Source organism: Octopus sinensis, linkage group LG12 (assembly GCF_006345805.1).
Source record: "Octopus sinensis linkage group LG12, ASM634580v1, whole genome shotgun sequence".
NCBI lineage: Eukaryota > Metazoa > Mollusca > Cephalopoda > Octopoda > Octopodidae > Octopus > Octopus sinensis.
This window is the reverse complement of record NC_043008.1, coordinates 78934406-78952923: the sequence shown is the minus strand read 5'-3', so window position 1 is coordinate 78952923 and position 18518 is coordinate 78934406. Positions and strand designations below refer to the sequence as shown.

Genomic DNA, 18518 nt, shown 5'->3' with positions numbered 1-18518 from the left:
AGGTAAGTGAACTCGTTCACCACCTGCAAGCTGTGGTCGCCGACACTGATGCTGGGGACCCCTCCGACGTCCTGGCCCATGATCTCTGTCTTTTTCAGGCTGATGGTAAGGCCGAACTCTTGGCAGGCATCCGCCAGGGAGCTGACCAGCCTCTGGAGACCCGGTTGGTTGTGTGATGTTAGGGCGGCATCGTCAGCAAAGAGGATCTCTTGATCAGCACCTGACGGACTTTGGTCTTAGCTCTGAGGCGCGCAAGATTGAACAATCCACCATCAGCCCTGGTGTGGAGGAACACTCCGTCGTCGGACGTTCTGAAGGCATAGGACAGGACAAGGGAGAAGAAAATTCCGAAGAGCGTCGGCGCCAGAACGCAACCCTGTTTCACTCCACTCTGGATGGGGAATGACTCCGAGGGCGATCCGTCAAACTGCACTGTTCCCTGCATACCGTCGTGAAAGGAGGTGATGAGTTTCAGCAGTCTGGGAGGGCAACCTATCCTACCCAGGAGTGCAAACAGCCCCTCCCTGCTGACTGAGTCGAACGCCTTAGCCAGGTTGATGAAGGCCACGTATAGGGGCTGTCTCTGTTCTCGATTCTTTTCTTGAAGCTGCCTGAGAAGATCATGTCAATTGTAGACCTCTCTGCCCTAAAGCCAGACTGAGACTCGGGGTACACACGCTCTGCAAGTATTTGCAACCTCTTCAGGACCACCCTGGCAAATGCCTTGCCGACCGTGCTGAGCAGTGATATGCCCCTGTAATTATTGCAGTCGCTTCTGTCCCCTTTGTTTTTATACAGTGTGATGATGTTCGCGTCACGCATATCCTTAGGGACAGAGCCCTCCTCCCAGCACTGACAGAGCAGCTCGTGGAGATGGCCCAGAAGGGCTGGCTTCCCGCACTGGATGACTTTGTTTTTCCTTTGTTTGCTGGTGCAGGGTTTTCAGTCTGCTTTTCAGATTTTGTCCTAGCTCCAAGCACCCATTGAAGCGGGCAGTCTGTGGCAGGTCAGCACCATTATTGGCCGGGGGCTGCCCAGCTTAAGGCGGGCGGTAGCTGACCAGTGGGACTTCAATGATCCCTCCCACCGTTAGAGACAGCCCGTAGCGCCCGGGATTACGCCAATTCACCCTGGCTTATAACTCGTAACTGCCATCTCAGCTTGTTCCATCGATGGAGTAGTTTCTCCATGGCGCAAGCCTGGGCGGTAGAAACGAAGACACTGGGCTGCCCAGACACCAGAATCTCCCTCTCGGCCCCCCAGACATAATCCAAAGGAATGCAGTGCAGTACGTTTGGAGTCTGGTTGGCTGCAGGAGTTGCCGGAAAGGGGTCGAGATTCGACACCCTACCGCCTTCGGGGCTCTGCTCCGGATTTTCTGTCTGGGTTTACTCCCATAGCCTTTCCCTCTCCCAAGAGCATCCGCAAGGCAGCGGAGCGAGGGTTTGGAGTCAGAGTTTTCCTTCTCCTAGACTGGCTGCCAACCAAGGCTAACGAGCCCAGTCTGCCCACCTGGTTATACCGCCAAGCACCCGGTCGCGCCACACAGCAGGCTCAGTGAGAACAGGGGGTACCGCGTGAAGGTGCTGCTGTGGACACAGTAGTGCAGGAGAGGCCATTAGCAAGAACTTTCCGCAAGGCGCAGCCAAGTAGAAGTTCTGCAGCGATCATTACACCTGGAGAGGAGAGGCTATGAGTGACGCAATCACTTTCCTTTGCCCCCCCTATATATATATATATATATATATATAAAACACAATGTAAGGAAAACAATACCTCAATATATATCTAGCCAACCCAATCTAATCTCGAAAATAGATGGGAAATGAATGAACAAAGTTGTTTGTGAATAAATCACCATTTACACCATATTTTTATGGAATTAAATAGCATTTTCTGTCATTATTAACAAGAGAACAGCTAATAGACATAGTTCCACCAAAAGTACACATATAAAGTCTGTAGTAATTTATTAACCAATGATATTTTATTGATTCATTCTACATAGATATATTTAAATGATATATTTTTAAAATATATGTCTTCATAAGTCTTTATTTAGTTGAAAGTTGAAAACTCATTAGACAATTTCTTCAGTTTCAAAACTTCAAATTCATACTGAGAGTAAGGATTTCTGTTTGCACAAGTCAGCCAAGAAACCTATATAGTTGTTCACTCTTTTATAAATGTCAACCAAATCTCTTTCAAATTATGTCTTACCATCCTGACAGTAAGAAGGGCACAGTACTTAATGTAACCTAGGATACTCTACAGGTTTAAAAATATTAAATGGATAGTCACAACTGGAACAGTGTTGATCATAGATCTAATTAAGCTGAACTAAGGCTAAACAGCAACTTTTGTTTTTCAATGTATTGCAACTGGCTTAAAAAAAAAAAACAGTTGATAGGATTACTCAAAAAGATTAAAAGATTGACATATTTACTGTTATCTTACTAAGACATCAATAAACTGTGACTTATATAGTTAGGGATTAAATCCTTATGAAATGTTGCTCTGTAGACACTTCATAGAATATATGTTAATCTCATAACATTTTACTTTTTGGCCACATGCCATTACTCTTTACTCATTATATCATACATTGTATGTATTGAATGAGATTACTTTGATCATCACACCATATGACACAATAATCTTCTTAATTAGACTTTTCATTTCCTCTATACACTGACAAGTCACTGGAAGAAGAAATAACATTTTGCAACTGATTCACATACTTATAATGGATATTAATGTGAATCCCCAAAGGTTAGCAAACTATTTAATTTAAAAAAATATATTTTTCATTTAAAAAAAAGTGTCTACAAAAATATGATTTTTTCTGTGTATGTCTATATGTATTTATTATTGTTTTTGTGAATGCATGTGGATATATCCTGTTTGTATTTATGTGAGCATATGTTTATACTCACATCAAATTTTAAAAATTCCTATTTTTCAACAAAAAGAAACACAATCATCCTCATCATTGTCACTATTTTAACCTCATTTTCTCTACTGACATGGACTGAATGGAACTGTGGCATAGCAAATGTTCTGCATCTTATTATCTTGTCTTTAAGGTCTAACATATCAAAATTTCAGACTGATTCTGGGGTCTTTAGATGACAACTTCTTTTTTTAAACTGGTAACAGAATTATTATTTGCATTCATTGTCAAATGGAAGCATGTATTCTAGACTTTTAGTAGATTGATGGAGTCCTGGTAGATTAATCAGCTTTTATTTCACCAATATAATTTGTTTGATAAAGTTTTTGCGACAGCATTTTGATATTATTTGCATTTTGTAAGCATTCATTTACTGGTAGTGATATTTTATCTACCATGCAGTGTTGTCTTGTTCTATCAAGGATATGGAATGTTGTCTTGTTCTATCAAGGATGTGGAATGTTCAATTGACTAGTTATTCTTGAAATAGTTTGTGGGGATGAGGTGAACTGGAAGGAAAGGGCTGTGATGTCAACAGTTGAAGAGGAAGAGGGAATGACAAAGTGAAGACCAGCATGGTCCTCTTTGACTTGGAGGCAGTTGTGGTTAATAGATGCATGTCGATGTGAGAGCAAGATAGGGCTTTAGCAGTATCTACTAGTGATAGGTGAGACAGGTAGGGCACATCTTGGATTTAACACAGCTGGACAGCTACACTAAGAGGCAGATGAACTGTATTTTGTTCCTCAGATTACAGTTCCCTCACACTGCATAGTTCACACTGTGGTCTTTCAATTTCCATACATGTTTCTCTTTTCCTAATACTTTATGGAAATGACTTTGTAACTAAATACACTTCCTCCATATCTTTTTCAGAGATAGAACCGCCCAACTTTTAGTTGTGGGTTTTATTATTAACTAAATAGATTTCTTATAACATAAGAGGGATCAGCCATCTGAATGTGGCTAGGGTCAGGGCGGGGTGGTGGGGGTGTTACTGATGCATTTAGCCCCAGGCGAACATCGACGTCACCAGAAGAGCTGACACCATCTCGGTGTCCTTGCCAGCCAGCAAAGGGAGATCAGCCTCCCCGAAGATACGGATACTACACACGGACCGGTTTCGAGGTTATTGCCTCTTGTCAACGTATGGTAAGCACCGCTCTTCGTTGAGGGACTTCCTCTATCGGCTGGATATATATAGATTTTCACAGTAACCACAGTCACTGGCGTAGAAAATCTGTTCGAAAACAATAATAAATCTCTGGGCGAGATATAAACAGTAACTGCTCTATAACATAAGAGGGATCAGCCATCTGAATGTGGCTAGGGTCAGGGTGGGTGCTTACCATACGTTGACAAGAGGCAATAACCTCGAAACCGGTCCGTGTGTAGTATCCGTATCTTCGGGGAGGCTGATCTCCCTTTGCTGGCTGGCAAGGACACCGAGATGGTGTCAGCTCTTCTGGTGACGTCGATGTTCGCCTGGGGCTAAATGCATCAGTAACACCCCCACCACCCCGCCCTGACCCTAGCCACATTCAGATGGCTGATCCCTCTTATGTTATAGAGCAGTTACTGTTTATATCTCGCCCAGAGATTTATTATTGTAAGTAGATTTCTATATTCCAGTTAAGTATCCAAAATGTTTATACAAGTACTGTTACTGAAAATGCAATGCTGCTGCTCTATCTTTATATAATAATGGGGTATATTAACACTTGAGTATTTGTGACATTCCTTTTACTGCACTGTAAAAAAATGTTTTTCTTTGGAAATTAGTTCTGACTTCAATTAAGGGCATTTCTATTGACTAAATTCTGTTGCTGTATCACCAACATCTTTAGAATAACAAGCAAGAAAGATGACAGCAATAAGTGATAAGACTCCAATCACAATTGGAGGATGAATAATAGAGATACTCAGTATTCTGAGACAGGTATAGACATTTAAGAGCTGGGCCAAGAGAACAAAGTGATGACAGAAAGCAATGTATCCCAAGAGATAAAATGATGACAGAGACCCAGGATGCATTCATTAAAAGAACATGAGTATAATGGAAGATAGGGTAAAACAGGGTGGTTGGTGGCAGTGCATGAGGGGAAGGTGAATGTAGAATGTTCTGCATATAATTAGTCTAGTGTAGACTCCTCTACATAGGCTTTAAGATGGGCCAGAGTGTGTTGAGGGTGGAGGTGACAGGAAAATTGCTATTAGGGAGATTAAAAGGGATAAAAATGCGGAGGTGGCAACAATAATAGGCTTAGCATATACACATGAGTGTGCACGTGCACACACACAACACACATATGCATGTAAATACATATGTAACTGTATTCTTTTACCAACTGAGTTAGTCATGTATCTCTTCTACAGCAAGACATATGTTTTTGTACCTCTTTCTTACTCTAACCTCTCATCACCTGGTACAAAGCCACCTCTCACTCCCAACTCAGCTGAGGCAAGATTCATGTATTTCAAGTTATTTGGTGACCTTCCTGGTGCTGATGCCATGTAAAATGCATGTGGTACATTCTGTAAAATGACTGATATTAGGAAGGACAACCAGCCGTAGAAACCATGTCAAAGCAGATAGAAGAGCCTAGCTCAGTCTTCTGGTTTGCCAGTTACTGTCAAACCATCCAACCCCAGCCAGCATAGAAGATGAATGTTAAAAAGTGATAACAACGATGATATATATATATACACACACACACCTACATTCAAATAATCCAAATGTACATACATACGTAGATGGCTGTGTTGTAAGAAGTTGACTTCCCAACCACATGCTGCTGTGTGGCAAGTGTCTTTGAATATAGCCCCAGACTGACCAAAGCCTTGTGAGTTGATTTGGTAGATGAAAACTGAAAAAAGCCAGCTGTGTGTGTGTGTGTGTGTGTGTGTGTGTGCATGTGTGTGTTTGTTACTGTCTTCTTGACATCACCTGGTAGATGTTAATGAGATTCACCATCATATAAGCAGTGTCCTTTGTTTCCAGTGAAACATGTATAGTCACAAGAAAATATTTATTTGGAAACATGAAGGCTGGCAACAAGAAGGGCATCTGGCTATAGAAAATCTACCCCAACAAATTTTGTCTAACCCATGGAAGCATAGAAGTGGATATTGAATGATATATATAACATATTATCTCAGTTTATATCATTACCACAAGTTTTGTCTCTCTCTTTCCATTGTGTTTGCATTCTGTTTGTGCCTTCTATGGTCAGATCTTTTCTATCTTTGTGAATTGATACTCAACAAGGTGACTTGTCATCTTATCCTTGAGATGCAACATCTTGAGGTTTTTCTTCACAACTTCATCTCAGATCTTTCTTGGGTGCCCTCTTCCATAGGTTCCATTCATTTTCAGTGCATGACACTTCTTTATACAACTGTCATCCTCCATACACATCACATGTCCATACCAATACGGCCTTTATCTTGTGCACTTCATCTGATTCCACTTAAATCAAGTTTTTTCTCAACTACTCCATTATTCATGTATGCTAATACATGAATAATACACAACCAATGAAGTATGCTTGTTCCATCTCTATAGATCTTCTGTATTTATTTCACTATCATGCTACATTTCACTTTACATACATGCATCACACAATCTACCAATTTTCCTTAAAGAAAAGCCTTTCATTGCCAAAATGTTAATAGCTCCCTGAACTTTTACCTGTCCATTCTTACTCTGCCTACTGTGCTCTCCAAACATCTACCTGTAATGTATTGAGTTACTTTCCTTATGTGTCATTTATTTTTTATTTAACCAATCATATTTTTATAAAATATTCAGTGCAGATCTGCATTTAACAATGGCTGCCTGATTAGTAAAATCACACTTATTTTGTCTATTATTTATATGTCTGTATAGTACCATATAACATGGCGTGAGAATAAGATAACCTACTGAGCTAGGCTAAACATGAAGATATGTATTTCTTCTTTTGTTGAAGTTTATTGGTTTTGCTTAACTTTATTTACATGTGTATAAAGTGTTTCAAAAGTGGAGTACCCTGGAATCATTAAAAAAATACAATTGAATTTGAAGCACTTCAAAAATCTTAAGCTTTGAAAGAAATCTAGATCAAAATTACAAGGTCTGGTAACAACAATACAATATTTCTTCACTTGCTGCAGGAATTGCTGAAAAGATACAACTTTCTATGGTAATCTTTGTTGCCAGTTCCCAAACACAACAGATATTTAATGTTTTTGAATTTGGAAACCTAGACAATAATTAAAATTATAACTGTTTAGACAAAGTTTCAAGAGTACTGTTGCTCTAAGAGAAAAATATTACATATATCCCGTTCTTATTTTTGTTTTTAGCAGACATCCAAAAGTCATGCCAAAACTAACCTCACCTGTGCTAGTGCCACATAAAAAGCAATGAATTCACTCCGCATCCAACTGTAAAATCCCTGCCAAAATAGTCACAGTAGCACAGGGTAGTTTTTCAACATGGCCAGCTCCTGTCAACCGACCTACCCATGCATGCATGGAAGATGGACATTAAATGATGATGATGATGATGATGGAGATGAAGAGAAATCAGTTACCATCAGAGAAATCTGAAGCTAAAGACTGAAAATTTAAATTTATAGGATGATTTAATCAGAAACAGGATTGTATGTGGGATCAAAATAAAGATACTTGAGAAATACTGTTCAGGATACAGAATTAAAATTGAAAAAAACGGGGACATATTGAAATAAGTGCCACAGTTGTGAAAAGCATCACTGAAAATTCTTTAGTCTCAGCAATGACACAAAAATTATTAACATTGAAAAATGCCCGAGTGATTTTGGATTAAATGTGGAATACAAATATCGGATCATTTCCTTTATTCTCACCTTCTTGTGATACTACAGATGAAGACTGAGAACGAAATACTTATCTCATCAAGTGATATAGCGTTTATCAACCTTTATTGTTGTGATCTTTCTGAGTTTTCTTGGAAATGTCTGACTATCACTGGTTTTTCATGTATTTTGAACTGGTGTGACAATTTTAACTCTCTGAGACTCTGTAATAAAGACTTTGGATCTTTATCTGGTGTACTGAGTTATTTTTGCTGGAACATATTTTTATCTTCGAGAAGTTTAGTGATTTGAGAATAATTTTCATTAAACCAATCCTGATATTAATGTTTTCTTTTTCTGACACCAAGAACCTCACCCTGACATTGTAACTCTTGGTTGTAAACTGATCCCAAGTTCTGTCAAATTCAACTTCGTTATAGCTTTTTGAAGATTTTCATGCACATTTGAGCCCTTCGATTTCAACATGTCAATATATTTAAGAATTTTTATTCTCTAATTTTTATTTTATGTATGGTGTAGAATTTTAATTTGCCACTCTTCCCCTTACATGACTTTAACAGTGCACACCATCCGAAGATCTCATTTCCTGATGATAATGTAATCAAAAATATGTCCACGTTTAATCTTGGATGTATCTGAAGCTGAAGAAGGTGAAGACCATTATTGTTCATCTTCCCCAGTGCATACCAAATCTAATGATCGCATCCAATTCAACCACTGAACTCACCAAACATGTGAATGTTATCTGCATTTTGGATCAATATTACAACTAAAAAGCTATGATAGATTCATTACTGTTGTCAAAATTGGGTGCATAAACAGAAAAAAACTTTCATAAAATAGTTGCATGATAAAGAAACTTGAAAGTACATGTTCTATCAAAAACTATGAAGTTGTTCTAGTTGGTTGGTTAATTCTGCCCAAATGGCAAAAACAATACACATCTTCTGGCTTAACCTTCCAGAAGGTGTATCCAACACATATTTCTGTCAACTGGTCTTCATCACTCAATTGAGTTTCTGAGAGTGCAGCAATGACAATGTTGTACTGAGTCAACTCTTTCACTATCATGCCAGTTTGTTGTTCAAGGTTACTTCACCTTTCACAATCAAGAAGTGTCCTAACATTTTACATTCCCAACCATAATACATATTTCTTACTAGAGGATTTTATTTTTGTGTTTCTTCTGCTGTTGTGAACAGCTATAAACTGTGGGTTGCTGAACAGCTTTATGGTTGAAAAGTCATTTGTTTGGGTCACATTTCCAGTCTCTTCCCAGATTCCTGAGTGAGCAGTGTTATCCTAGAGAGGGATGCTCAGATGTTTGTGACCTTACTATAACAGTTGCAGTTCTGTTATCAACATAGTGACGTTAAATGGGCATAAGCCTGCACATGTTGCCACTATTCCTTTGCCTTAGGGCTTGAAGAGATATCTGTACATTTTGATTGCAATGCTACATGCTTGTACAACATGCAAACATGAAATAATTTTTCACACACACACACACACACACACAAATACACATATTATTGACATCATACAAATTTAAAACATTCAAGAGAATGTGAAATAATTGTTTTGGAATGAATCTCAAAGCACTCATAAAACTATGTGTCCCAAAAAGATTTACCCATTGATATTTCCTAATTATTCAAAATAAACTTTAAGTAGGATAATGAAATTTGGCACACATGTTCTAATGTAAATTGTTAATCCATTGCAGTAATTACATTTCAAAATGACCACCTTTCACCTTGATCATAGCCTGCAAATGAGTGGTCACTGAGTTGCATGAGCACCATACTAACTCTTCATCCAACTTGACCCATGAAGACAAAAGGTCATTTTTCGGATCTGTCACATTTGAATAAGATTGACCAGATAGCAAAGTCCATGAGATTGATGTCTGGACTTGAGGAAGGCCAAATTGTCTTGTCCCCAAAACTGCTGAAATGCTCTTTGTACCACCTCTGTGTCAAATTGGATGTGTGGGATGGAACCCCATCTTGAGTGAAGATGTAACGGTCACCAAAGGTTTCTGTGACCCAGGGTAACACTTTCTCCAACATTTCCACATAAACATCACTGTTGACCTTGATGCTAGCATCAATGGGAACCAAAGGAGACTTGGACCTATCAGATGCAACTGCTGCCCATACCATGAGTGAAGCTGGATTCTGATGGTATACATGACTCCTGCTACCTTCAGGCAAGTCTCCTGCATTACATGCATAAAGTATGTCATTCTGCCTCTTGGTAACTGTCTCCATAATGAAGATCTCATTGGACCAGATCAACATTTTGTTTGTGGTGTGCTTCATCTCAGCTGACATAGTTTTACTCCTGTTGAGCTGTTTCTTCTTGGAAACTACTGAAAATAACTATCAGGATTGTTTCTTGTATGCAGTTAGCTTTAAATCTTCTTAAAAAATCTTGTACATTGACGATTTCAAAATATCAAATGTTTTTGCCGTTTTTCTTGCACTCCTGCAGAGATTTCAGTACATTTGCTTCTTCACAGCTTCAGCAGTTTGTTTGGTATGAATTGATCATTTCCTACCAGGAATTGGCTTGCTATAGGTAGTAGCAAACTCCATATATCGTTTCCAGGTATTGAACATTGTTTTATGTCACACATTGTTTTGTTCTGCCCTTGTTACTCACTCCAACTGTTTTCAAAGTGACAAGCTGGTCATGTTTTGCTTTTGATGCTATGTTTGTTTACAAATCTCTTATAGACAAATAAAACAATAGGAACATGAACAAAAGACATATGCAAATCTTTATGTAAAATGTAGATAATAATTACCTGAACCAATATTCTTTAGGAAGAGTTTTAAATATGGGTAAATCTTTCTGGGGCACCCTGTAAATAACAGCCTTCTATTTTTACCAAAAAGGATTTTTCCAACTCAATTTCACATGCTATTATTTATAGTATTAGGTATACTTTGAGATTCATTCTATGAGTATAGAGCATAATATGAATTAATGGAAGACAATGGACCAGGAATTACATAATCAACTTCGTTGGTATACAGTTGTTTCTGCTACAAGAAGCAGTGCATTCTTGGTTGAGTGCTTGGGCATCACCTTACAACCTCCTCATAGCTTTTAAAAATAAGTGCATGTTTATTTCAGAAAGTACATGCATGTGTGTGTGTGTGTGTGTGTGTGTGTGTGAAGGCAAACTTGAAATTAATATGGAAGACAAAGAAGTGGCATGAAAGGGCTACAGGAAAGGCTGTTGAGTGTGGAGAATACATGGTGGGATAAATAGGGGTTGCTACATGCTGACCCTACAAAAGAACCAACAATATTGAAAAGACACTCAAAATATTTGGTGATGTACGGTATGTGATTACCATCTGGATAGTTTATCAAGTAATGCAGGAAGGTGTCATACCTGATAACTGCTGATGCAGTGTCATCATAAACTGCTACAAAGGCAAAGGAGATGTTTTAGAGACCAGGATATGAAAGTCATAGAAAACGTTATATTACTAATAATATTACAGAGTAAACTAGATGAAATTCAGTTTAGCATCAATTACCACAAATACAATGTTCCTAGTGAGAAGGCTGCAAGAGAAGAACTTGGTTAAGAGTACAGTAATCCCTTGACTATTATGGGTGTTATGTTCCAAAACCTCCTGTGATAGGTGAAAATCCGCAAAGTAGAAACAATACCGTACTGTATATTTTTTTTATAATCTTTATAATTTGCAAATATCTATCTCTTATTATAAAAGGCAGATTTTATCTGCCTCCCTTTGTCTCTTATAGAAATCTACAATATAGGATTTCTTCAATTACAATTTACCTAGCATTTTTAAGAGTAGAATGCATCGGGTCGTGCCAGGTCCGGTTTTTAAAATTTCAACCCCAATTAAGCAAAATTTAGAGAAAACTCACATTGTGGTGTATAAGTCAAATGCTTTTCTTAGTGTGGGCTACAGCACACGCACACGCACACACACACAAACGGAGCGAACTGTTTCACTGACGCTATCACACTAATTTCTCCTTCCTCTTTGCAAGTGTGCAACGATTAAAGTGAAAGTAATTCACTTTTTGTAGTGAGTGACTCTTTCACTCTGCATTCCCACTTCCTCTTTACACACATAGACACGCAACTATATAAATAAAATTGTAAGCTAACGTGTGTGTGTGTGTGTGTGTGCGTGTGTGTGTGTGAGGGTGCGTGTGTGTGTGTGTGTGTGTGCGTGTGTGTGACAGGAAAGTTTTTTAGGACGAATATAAGATCTAAAGTTATCTCTAAGAAACAGAAAGATCGCCCAAAAGTGTATATAGATATTTAAATGTATTTATATATTCATCTATACACACATGTATGTATAATGTGCGTGTATATATTTCCATAGAGGTAACCATTCAATCCATACAAAGTTTTTTAGGACGAAAATATCTCTTATTATAAAAGGCAGATTTTATCTGCCTCCCTTTGGGAGTTATACAAATCTACAATATAGGATTTCTTCAATTACAATTTACCTAGCATTTTTAAGAGTACAATGCATCGCGTCATGCCAGGTCCAGTTTTTAAAATTTAAACTCCAATTAAGCAAAATTTACAGAAAACTCACATTCTGGTGTGTGTGTCAAATGCTTTTCTTAGTCTGGTTTACAGCACACGCAAACGCACACACACAGTGTGCAATGAATAAACTGAAACTAATTCACTGTGTGTTGACAGGTAGAAAATAGAATGCGATGGCGATGGCTATGGCGATGGCGATGGCTATGGCGATGGCGATGGCGATGGCTATGGCGATGGCGATGTAATATTTGTTTCTCTCTATGACGCTCATAAAAGCATTGATGTACATGTGTGCGTGCGTGAGTGTGTGTATGTCATTCCTCACACACACGCATACACATACATATATGAGAGTGGCAAACACAAACGTTTCAAACAACTACATACAAACACGTGTGTGTTTGTTATTAGTAAAAAAAGGCGCCAAAACACAACTCACTTATCATTCCAACACATTTGCAAAGACACACGGACGGTCGAATAACAATACAGAAAAGGTAAATTGGTTTTTATTTTACTCTGCATATATTTTATTATATAACTAGCAGTATCGCCCGGCGTTGCTCGGGTTTGTAAGGGAAATAATTATATAAGCATTTTTAGATATGTAATGTATAATAGCCATCTCAATATGGCTAACCACAAAGGGGGAGGGGTGTTACTGTAGCTTTTTACGTTCTGAGATTTAATAATAAATTTTAGAGAGTTACTTCCCTTATATATGTCAAAAATGGATTAAAAATGGGAAAAATTGATGGTAAATTTTTTTTTAAATCGTAGACTCATCGTAGACGCGCGCTAATACCCAGACGGTCTCGATATGAATCACTACTATAAGATACCCGGTTTTGGTTAAACTGCACCGCAAAATGTGGGAGTAGTTAGGAATCTAAATCGTAGGAGACAGACACACAACCTCACTTTTATATATAAAGATTTCCTCTACATAATATTGAGGTCTCTTTCTTTCTTTTGTTATCTTACTGTTTTTACCAATATACATATATATATATATATAAATATATATATAGTTACAGAGATGTACTTGCATAGCAAGTGACTTGATCTGAGATCGTGTGCTGGAACGAAAACAGTTGCAGCGTTGAAGGTGTTTATAAGCCATTTAAGAAACACACAAAAACCGTTAGATTCACTTCAACATTTAAATTTAATTTGTCAAAATTTTCATCGCTTTGAGACCGCGACCTGTTAGCACGATATTTTTGTCAGTGAACAGGTCGCGGTCTCAAAGCGACGAAAATATTTTGGCAAATTAAATTTAAATGTTGAAGTGAATGTAACGGTTTTTGTGTGTTTCTTAAATGGCTTACAAACACCTTCCACGCTGCAATATATATATACACACAACTATATATATGTATGTATGTATGTATGTATGTATGTGTGTGTGTGCGTGTCTGTGCTTGTGATTGTCCTCCACCACTGCTTGACAACGAATGTTGGTTTGTTTACATCCCTGTCACCTAGTGGTTTGACAAAGGAAACAGATAGAATAAGTACAATGCTTACAAAAATAAAACGAGTTGATTCATTAAACTACAATTCTTCAAGGCATTGCCCCAGCATGGCCACAGACCAATGGCTGGAAAAAGCAGAAGAATAAAAGAATACATTCTCTGCTTTGGTCTTATGTTCAAGGCATGAGAAAGCTTGAGTTTACATGAGAAGGCCTAACAGACCTGGTAGAAACAGCAGCCAAATCTCCCTCAAATCACACCTTACTGTCTTATGTATGTATATATATATGAGCCAATGAGGGGGACCTCTACATGGTAGCTAGACCTGGTAGAAATAGCAGCCAATTTCCCCCAAATCACACCTTACTGTCTTATCTATGTATATATGTATGTATGAGCCTATGAGGGAGACCCCTACATGGCAGCTAGACCTGGTAGAAATAGCAGCCAAATTTTCCCCCAAATCACACCTTACTGTCTTATCTATTATATGTATGTATGACTATGAGGGAGACCCCTACTGGGCAGCTAGACCTGGTAGAAATAGCAGCCAAATTTTCCCCCAAATCACACCTTACTGTCTTATCTATGTATATATGTATGTATGAGCCTATGAGGGAGACCCCTACATGGCAGCTAGACATGGTAGAAATAGCAGCCAAATCTCCCTCAAATCACACCTTACTGTCTTATCTTTCTGCTACTTGGATATAGGTGTTATATTCGTCGTAAAAAACTTTCCTGTCACACACTCACGCACACGCACACACACACACACACAACGCACCCTCACACACACACACGCACACACCCACACACACCCACTCACACACGCACGTTAGCTTACAATTTTATTTATATATTTGCGTGTCTATGTGTGGAAAGAGGAAGTGGGAGGCAGAGTGAAAGAATCACTCACTACAGTAAGTCAATTACTTTCATTTTATTCGTTGCCCACTGTGTGTGTGCGTTTGCGTGTGCTGTAAACCAGACTAAGAAAAGCATTTGACACACACACTAGAATGTGAGTTTTCTGTAAATTTTGCTTAATTGGAGTTTAAATTTTAAAAACTGGACCTGGCATGACGCGATGCATTGTACTCTTAAAAATGCAAGGTAATTGAAGAAATCCTATATTGTAGATTTGTATAACTCCCAAAGGGAGGCAGATAAAATCTGCCTTTTATAATAAGAGATATTATATATAGATATATGTATTGATTGATTGATTGATTGATTGATTCTAGTTTCAGCTTATGAGCCGTGGCCATGCTGGGGCACCGCCATTTGGTGTTGCTACTTGGTTTCACTTCATGGAGGCTTTCTAGCAACTGCTATCTGGTGCATGAGAGAGTTCGATGCAGCTGCCCTCATCTGCCCCTCCTGCCGTGATGTTGGTTCATCTGGGACACCTGACAGGAAGAGATCCAGCTTCATTTTAAAGACATCTGTATCCACCCCATGCAGGTCTCTCAGGTTCTTCGGGAGGATATTGAAGAGCTGTGGGCCTCGGAAGCCCAGGCTATCACAGAATCTTGTCCTACATCTTGATGGCAGGTTTGGAGTCCTAGGCACCACGCAGTGGCGCCCAGTTCTGGCATTTGCGTAACTCTCGATGCCAAAGTTCAGGACACTTCCCTCCAGGATCTTCCAGATGTATATTATGGCATATCTTTCCCGCCTACGCCCCAGGGAATATAATTTTAATCTCTTGAGTCTTTCCCAGTAGCTTACATTCTGCATAGAGGCTATCTTCTTTGTGTAGCTTCGTTGGATCGCCTCAAGTTCTGGTGACCATAGCTGAGAGCAATAGTCAAAGTGGCTTAGGACAAGTGTCTTCCAGAGGACCATCATGGTTTCTTGTTCTCTTGTTCTAAAGGTTCTAAGAATCCATCCAGCCAGCCGTCTACATTTCATTGTCAGTTTAGCAACATGTACATGAAAGGTCGCGTCATCACTCATGTGAATACCCAGGTCACGCACTGATTGTGCCTCTGGGATTGCAATCCCTCCGGGTCCAGTGTATTCATTGGGTATTGCATTCAGTTTTGCATGCTGATAGTATAAAGCTTGAAACTTTCCAGCATTGAACTGCATGCTATTCTTTTCAGCCCACTTGTATATTTCGTCCAGCTCACATTGCAGGTGTTTAGTGTCCTCAGGGTTCTGTATTGCCTGTGAAACTTTTGTATCATCTGCATAACTTGTGATCGTGGCTCTCTGCGTGGCTGAGGGCATGTCTGAGAGGGCCATTATGAACAATAGTGGTCCCAGAACAGTGCCCTGCGGAACACCGCTCACTATTTGTGTGTTAATGGAGGTGGCCCCATTGGCTACTACCACCTGACTTCTATCCTTCAGAAAGTCATGAAGCCATTCTCCCAGTTTTCCAACTATGTTGAGATCACGCAGTTTGTGACATATCATTCCATGATCGACTTTATCAAAGGCCTTTGCAAAGTCGAGATATATCACTTCCACATTTGAGTGGTTGAGCAGCCGTTTCAGCACCCAGTCATAGTGTTGTAGGAGCTGAGTTAAACAGCTTCTCCCTGGTCGGAAACCATGTTGGGTGTCGGGCAGCAAGTCATTCTCTTCAAGGAAGGTGATCAGCTTCCTTCTGACTATTCGTTCCATGACCTTGCTGATGTGTGAAGTCAGAGAGATAGGTCTATAGTTCTTGGCTTCCGCTCTGCTACCTCCTTTATGAATGGGGCATATTTTACCTTCCTTCAGTTTTCCTGGAAGTTTGCCAGCTGCAAGGAAGCTCTGAAAGAGGAACTGCAGTGGTCTTGCTAGGACTCTCTTACATGCTTTTAGGAGGATTGCCGGGAATCCATCGGGGCCAGTAGCTGAGTCTGTTTTCATTTCATCTATAGCCTTGGTTACATCGTCTTCCTTTATATCGATGTAATCTATCGTCGCCGCCTCTGATTTTATATCTGCAGTGGTAAAAAGTCAGTTGGATTGGTGATTTGGAGATGCCCAAGGAGTGGAGTGAAAACACTCTTGAATTGCTCATTCAGTATTTCACTTACCCTCATTGGTTTTCCTGTAAGTGTGCCATCCTTTTCGAGGAGTGGCCCTATTCTACAATGCACTGTAGCTGTTTCTTTGGCATACCTGTAGAAAGCTCTGGGGTTAGATTTTATGTTTTCTATAGCCCAGGCTTCTTTGTCTGCTCTTTCTTTTTCATGGGAGAGTTGCAGACATTTTTCGACTTCCAACAGTTTTCTTTTTAGGCGGGACTTTTCACTGCTTTCAATCTGTTTGTTTAGGCGATTTGAAAATTTCGTACGCCGTCTCATTAAGATTTTCCTCTCTCTGGGGATTTTGTTCTTGTGTACAGTGGCCTTTCTCTCTGGGACACATTTGTAGCATATGGCTTGCATTACAGACATGAATTGTTGAAGTTTCACGTCGATGTCTGGCGAGGAGAGACATTTAGGCCAGTTTTGTTTGAGGATCTCTTTCTCAATTTGTTTCCAGTTTGCCTTATGGTAGTTCAAGCTGGAAAGATTTTGAGGGTTTCTTGTAGGCTGCATGTCCGTGCTCTCTTTTGGCCCGTACATGGTCAGCTCTATCATGTTGTGATCCGAGAGTAGTGTCGGTGTCACTTTCACATTATGGATGAGATCCATGTCATTTGTGAAGCAGAGATCCAGTGTGTTACCTGCCCTGGTTGGTTGGAGTATTACCTGCTCCATGTACAGGGTGTTGATGAGGTTCAGGAGGGACCTCGCCTGTCCTCGTTCACATCTTGTCATTCCTGGGAGAGAAAGGCCCTCGGGCCATCTGACATTGGGCAGATTGAAGTCTCCCATAAGAAGCACACCTATGTGTTGTTCTAATGTGGTTAGAACTTCTTCTATTTTTATAAGGCAGTCTTCAAACTTGCCCACATGGCTTGGGGCATCTGGAGGGCGATATGTAGCACACACAACTACATCAAGTTGCCTAATATGTACAATTAGTGTGTCACACACCGAGTTTGAGTATGACAAGAGGACCTGGGGTGTGAGGTCCTCACGGATGTACATAGCAACACCTCCATGACTCCTTTCTTTCCTGTCGGTCCGTAGTACAGCATACTGTGGTATGTGTAACTCCGCATCTGCTATGTCCGGTTTCAGGTGCGTTTCTGTAAGTGCTATGCATAAGGCTTGATTGCATGCAACAAAGTCTCTCAGGAACGGGATCTTTGTCCTGTTACTGAGTGTTTGCAGTCCTCTGATGTTCAGTAGGAGTATCGAGGTGAGGTGTACGTTGTTGCCGGCGGTGTCCATCCTGTGTCTGTTTGCTGTGGTGGTCTGGTATATAGTGGGTAGTCCCACCTGCGGGCTTGGGTTTGATGAAGCCAGGTCAGCTGCTGTACAATCTTTTGTGCCATGCACAAAAAAGATTGTTGCTCAGCAGCTGCTCTTTCGACAACATCATGTTGGCTGTTTGTGGCGCGCACAACATCTGCGTACCTCCGCTTTGGGGCAGGTGGTGCGTGGTCCATCCCTTTTCTTTGTGTTGATGGTTTGTCCATCTGCCTCGTGTCTCTGTGGCAGGGTCCCCGATGTGCAAAGCGGCAGCCTGCACCTTCCTTTCCATGCCAGCAGGAACCTCTCAGGTAGAACATACACACCCGTGTGCGCTGTTTGGTTCCATCCTTTGCGGTTCCACTTCTATTCCTG

The 18518-nt window shown here is 40.0% G+C and overlaps 1 protein-coding gene across 2 annotated transcripts in view; it reads left to right on the top strand.

Annotated features, from left to right (window-relative positions):
- Positions 1–2632: 2632 nt before the first annotated feature.
- The window catches only part of LOC115217952 (membrane metallo-endopeptidase-like 1), a 227942-nt gene continuing 212056 nt past the window's right edge, over positions 2633–18518 (top strand). Inside the window, exon 1 of one of the 2 annotated variants that reach the window (XM_036508066.1) lies at positions 2633–2772. In XM_036508066.1, the coding sequence (XP_036363959.1) occupies positions 2747–2772 (26 nt within the window). In that variant the 5' untranslated portion in view covers positions 2633–2746. The remainder of the gene's footprint in view (positions 2773–18518) is intronic. The other variant, XM_029787671.2, reaches the window with a different exon arrangement.